This window comes from Cucurbita maxima, unplaced genomic scaffold (assembly GCF_002738345.1).
Source record: "Cucurbita maxima cultivar Rimu unplaced genomic scaffold, Cmax_1.0 Cma_Scf00123, whole genome shotgun sequence".
In the NCBI taxonomy this organism is placed as follows: Eukaryota; Viridiplantae; Streptophyta; class Magnoliopsida; order Cucurbitales; family Cucurbitaceae; genus Cucurbita; species Cucurbita maxima.
Window position 1 is genome coordinate 192707 of NW_019272139.1, and position 6034 is coordinate 198740.

Genomic DNA, 6034 nt, shown 5'->3' on the forward strand with positions numbered 1-6034 from the left:
ATAATATATTAAATTATAAAATATTATATTTCAAATTATCAGGATAATGTGACAATAATATATATAAAGAAAACAAATGCAGTATAGAGTAAGATAAGGAAAAGTCAACCAGCATGAGTCTCAACGTTCAAAGTCAAAAGTTTAAAGATTTTTAAAAATAAAAACGTTCCAAAGTCAAATTTCTTTTGGAAAAGTCAATAATTTTTGTCTGTTGTTTTAATTAGATTATCTTCTCTGGGATTCATTTCAGAGAACGTAACTTGTTGATTATTTATCAATAAATTTTATTCTAAATTATGTTATTTTTCACCTTACAAAAGTAATTTAAAGAATCAAGGATGGTAATATCTCGCATCAGTCGAAAAAAGAAACGGAAAGCTCAAAGAGAATAATATTTATAATACAAAGAGTATCTACTCAATGGTGCAAGACACTGGTCAAGAGTAAGGCTAGACTATCTCCATAGTAGACGCGTCGCAAGACATTTGTCAGAATAGAACTAGACCCTCTTCTTAATAGACACATTTAAAAATCATGAGGTGCAAGATACTGGTCGGGAGTAGGGCTAGACTCTCTNCACTAGTCGGAATAAGACTAGACTCTCTCCATAATAATAAACATGTTTTAAAATCATGAGGCTAACAACGATACGTGACAAACAATATCGTCCAATAATAGGCTTGAACTGTTACAAATGACAAACAATATCGTCCAATAATAGGCTTGAACGGTTATAAATGACATCAGAGTCAGACATTGAGTAGTGTGCTAGTGAAGACATTGGCCTCGAAGTGAGGTAGATTGTGAAATCTCATATCGGTTGAAAATTTCCTAGTCTTCACCTATTTTTTAGATTCTTTTTCTCGTTCTTCTCAATTCCTCTTCTTCCCGCCACCTTTTACGTTAGAAGAGCAATAGGCCCGAGACATAGCGGGATGAACTTCCATAAAACCTACCAAGCTTCTTTAAAGAAAGAAGAGTGAATGTTTATAGGCAGGACAACTGGAAACGCCTTCAGGCTAAGATACAAAGACATAAAGAAGCAATGTAAAAGGTTGATAAGCCACAAGACACAAGCAGTAAGAGAGNTGTTATTATTATTATTATTATTATTTAAATTTATTTCCAATTGAAAAAAAAAATCTAAATAATAATTCTAAATATAACTATTTGAAAGAATATTATAATATATATTTTATATTATAATATTCGGTTTTAAAATTTCAAATTTTAACTTAATCTTCCACCCAACCAACCTAATTTATTTATTTATATATATATATATATATATATATGATCTTTTCATTTTAATATATTAATTTTTTTTAATTAATATTGCGAACATATTAGCCCTTTCAACATAACACGTAAAATTTTTAATGGTAAGGATAGTAGTCGTGCAAAATTTATATATATAATCTATTGTAATATTCTATTTATATATATAATCTTTCCATTTTAATATATTGATATTTTTTTTTAATTAATATCAACAACGTATTAGTCCCGTAAAATTTGAGCAAGTTTAAAATCTGTATGATTGATTATAATTATAAAAACATAAACATGGGAAGAAAAAAATTATATGAGAACATAATTTATATAATAATAATAATAATAATAAATTTTAGAAATGATCCATGTTTAATTATTTAATCAATAAACTAACTCAAATATAACTAAACATGTGGAGAAAAAAAATTTAGAATTATAATTTGGGTCAATAATATAATATATTAAATTATAAAATATTATATTTCAAATTATCAGGATAATGTGACAATAATATATATAAAGAAAACAAATGCAGTATAGAGTAAGATAAGGAAAAGTCAACCAGCATGAGTCTCAACGTTCAAAGTCAAAAGTTTAAAGATTCTTAAAAATAAAAACGTTCCAAAGTCAAACTCCTTTTGGAAAAGTCAATAATTTTTGTCTGTTGTTTTAATTAGATTATCTTCTCTGGGATTCATTTCAGAGAACGTAACTTGTTGATTATTTATCAATAAATTTTATTCTAAATTATGTTATTTTTCACCATACAAAAAGTAATTTAAAGAATCAAGGATGGTAATATCTCGCATCAGTCGAAGAGAGAAACAAAATCTCTTTTTAGCGAGCGTATTTTAAAAATTTGAAGGGAAAGTTTAGAATGGAAAACTCAAAGAGAATAATATTTATAATACAAAGGGTATCTACTCAATGGTGCAAGACACTGGTCGAGAGTAAGGCTAGACTATCTCCATAGTAGACGCGTCGCAAGACATTTGTCAGAATAGAACTAGACCCTATTCTTAATAGACACATTTAAAAATCATGAGGTGCAAGATACTGGTCGGGAGTAGGGCTAGACCCTACCATGGTAGACGTGTTGCAAGACACTAGTCGGAATAAGACTAGACTCTCTCCATAATAATAAACATGTTTTAAAATCATGAGGCTAACAACGATACGTGACAAACAATATCGTCCAATAATAGGCTTGAACTGTTACAAATGACAAACAATATCGTCCAATAATAGGCTTGAACGGTTATAAATGACATCAATATCGGTTGAAAATTTCCTAGTCTTCACCTATTTTTTAGATTCTTTTTCTCGTTCTTCTTAATTCCTCTTCTTCCCGCCACCTTTTACGTTAGAAGAGCAATAGGCCCGAGACATAGCGGGATGAACTTCCATAAAACCTACCCAGTTTCTTTAAAGAAAGAAGAGTGAATGTTTATAGGCAGGACAACTGGAAACGCCTTCAGGCTAAGATACAAAGACATAAAGAAGCAATGTAAAAGGTTGATAAGCCACAAGACACAAGCAGTAAGAGAGCCAAAAGCCAATTCATTGCACTTCAAATTAATTCACTAATAAATAAACAATTTTGAATGAATCATCCAACCAAATACAAACAAACAAACAAACACCTCACCAAAGAGATTTTTAAATTTTTGTTTGTAGTTTCGATTCAATACAACAGATGACGAATAAGAAGAAGAAGAAGAAGAAGAACAAAGAAATGAAGAAATCTATACTTGTTAATGCAACTGTGTGCAAGTAGTACAAGCCTAGTCGTCATCAGAAAAAGAATACAGATGCAATATTCTTTTATTTGTATTCATATTTTCATGTTCAAAACGGTAGGTAAATTCGGATAATATCTCGTTTTCGAAGCTTACGCCGACATATAGGACATCTGTGCTGGGTAGCTATGGCTGTTTCGATGCAACTCTTGCAGAAAACGTGCCCACATTTGGTTGTTGTTTCTTCAACCAATGCTTCCATGCAGATTGCGCACCGCAAACCCGAGGATGCTGCAGGTGGGAGGCTGCTGCTAGTTTGTGCAAGTGCAGAAGGGATGCCTGTGTCAATTGTTGCCTGCAATAACAGAGTTTACAGTTAGTTTCAAGCTCTAAGAAAGAAATCGGGATGGAAAATGATGTTTAATCAGATGTTTAAATGATGTAATACTAGCAAAATCCAAGTGAACTGCATAAGATTGAGAAACATCAAATATCTACTTCAGATATAACCTCATTAGGGATTCGATCTTAAATGTTTCGTGGTCTTAAGTTGGTTACGAGTTCGCCAAAACAATTGGCCAAGTTCGTGCCGTGGCAATTTCACTGATAGATGGAAAGAATGCTGGCACGATATGACTGTCAGATTTATACCGTTGGATGTGCGAGAAAAAATATTATTCACGTACTTCCAACGATTAAAACGGTAGCCGCACATTGGAAAACTAGTTTTTCCAAGGAATGAATGAAGCTAAGAAGTACAAATTTGACTCCAACACATTAATGGCAATCTTGGCTAAGAACAATACATGGTCTTTACAGAAACTTGCACAAGATGAAGCAAATTCTACGTAGATCATATTATAAGCCACAGCAGAATGACAGCATCTGAAGAGAAAAAACTATTCTAGAAAACTATGTAACATATTGTTTGGGAGGTTTGCACCGGAGAAGGACTTCGATTAGACCAGTTCAACCCTGAGAGGAACGTGCAACTAAATGATAATCCAAATTTACAGGCGATTAATCAAACAGTTTTTTTTAGCTTTATGGATCAAAACTTGAAGGAACATTTTCCTAGAGCTGCTCGCTGCTATATTTCCACCACGTAATTGATATCAAGGAGATAAACAGATAACGGAACATACTCGCTAGCTGAAAGTGTATTTGAACTAAAAACAGTGGTTCCGAAAAGTTCTTTTTCATTTTTTCCCATTTGACTAATACTTCTATTAGCAAAAAAGAGAATAAATCTTCGGTAAACGATCACATTTTTCTAAAACAACGACTAATTATGAATTTTTTTTATCAAATGGACTCTGAATTCTTCAGAACACATATATTCAGTTTCAATATAGACAGAAAAACGGCAGCCAAAGATTTGAACAATGAATAGGCAAGGCAACTCCGAAAATTTGAAAGCAAATAGTAACCCGTTCAATCAGTATTACCTTTGTGGCTTTACTACTGCTTTCACAGCTTAAGCAAAGGTCCAAGTTGTGAATCGTTTGTTCTTGTATAGATACGTTATTGCGGCTTGTAAGGGTCGGCCAAATTGTAAAAGGGGCCAAACTTGATAAATCTGCAAAATAGTTGAAGACGGGTTAGTAAGAAAACATATGCAGATTGGCAACAGGGTAACAAACGATAATAAATTTGTTAATTAATCTCACTGTTGTCCTCATGCTTGGTTCCATACTGAGGAAGCAAAGTAGTCCTAATGACAAGATATGAAAAACTTTAACACAATAGGCTGCATGCTAAGAACTTGGAAATCTAATTTCATAAAATTGAAACTTTCAACAGACCAAGCCCACCGCTAGTAGATATTGTCCACTTCAGCCCATTACGTATCGCCGTCAACCTCACGGTTTAAAAATGCATCTACTAGGGAGAGGTTTCCACACCCTTATAAGAAATGCTTCGTTCTCCTCTCCAATTGATGTGAGATCTCACAATCTACCCCCCTTGAGAGCCCAATGTCCTCGCTGGCACACCACCCGGTGTCTGGCTTTGAAACCATTTGTAATAGCCCAAGACCACCATGAGTAGACATTGTCTGCTTCGGTCTATTATGTATTGCCATCAGCATCGCGGTTTTAAAACGCGTCTACTAGGGAGAAGTTTCCACACCCTTATAAGGAATGTTCCGTTCCCCTCTCCAACCGATGTGAGATCTCATAGAACTCCTCTTACCTAACTAAATATGATCATAATATGCACTGCAGTCTTTTGAATCCAGAATATAGAAGACTAGCCAGACTGAAAAAGTAAAAAGGATGATCCAAAAATGCAAGTACATCCTCAATGAACATCTCAAGTTTGCCAGAAAGGCAGAAAATATTGGGAAATGGCAACGTAGATAGACTACCTGAGAGATAATCAACAACTGAAATGCAAATAGGGAAGCTTAAGGCTTATAAAAGAAAAGGCTACAAACCTGAGAAAGCACCATTACGTCTAATGGCAACACCACAGCTACTCTCAAAGTGGTTTCGTCGAAAGTTCTTCCTGGCCTAAAAAATTTGTCACCATGTTAATCCTCTTATATGGCCTAGTTTGAAACACGCTCAAATTATTTTACCAAAATATCACATACCTCAGCAAATTTCCTAGGGGAGATTATAGCTATGTCCTCGTCGACAAACTCGGGATTGTCCATAGCTTGTCCTTGGTAATGATTGTAGTACTGTGTTGCTTCCTGATGAGGGCCAGTTGGATCAATGCACTCATCTGGAGGTGGGAAATTTAGGTCAAAGTCCATTACTGTTCCTCGCTCAACAACTCTTGCACTCCATTCCTGTAGATCATTTCTACTTTGAAAGCTCATTCCAACAGCCTTTCTTTTATCTTTCGAACCTACAACAATAGAATCAATGTAATTCCCAAGAAGTCCTCGATGAATTGAATAAATGAGTTAAACATTCAAAAATTAAAAGGATAAAAGAATTTTCTTCCTTTGCGCATCATCAACTGATCTCAGTGAATGATATTGATGACGAGAATACCATCCAGCTGAATAG

At 34.0% G+C, this 6034-nt stretch overlaps 1 protein-coding gene across 1 annotated transcript; it reads right to left on the minus strand.

The window, feature by feature from the left end:
* Positions 1 to 2838: 2838 nt before the first annotated feature.
* On the minus strand, positions 2839 to 6018 carry LOC111473500 (E3 ubiquitin-protein ligase BRE1-like). The gene is made up of 4 exons (XM_023119008.1): positions 5611 to 6018; positions 5452 to 5527; positions 4463 to 4593; positions 2839 to 3369 (listed from the first exon to the last, which is right to left on the minus strand). The coding sequence occupies exons 1-4, from the start codon at positions 5839 to 5841 to the stop codon at positions 3124 to 3126; spliced, it is 684 nt and encodes a 227-aa protein (XP_022974776.1). The 5' UTR covers positions 5842 to 6018; the 3' UTR covers positions 2839 to 3123.
* Between the last annotated feature and the right edge of the window lie 16 nt (positions 6019 to 6034).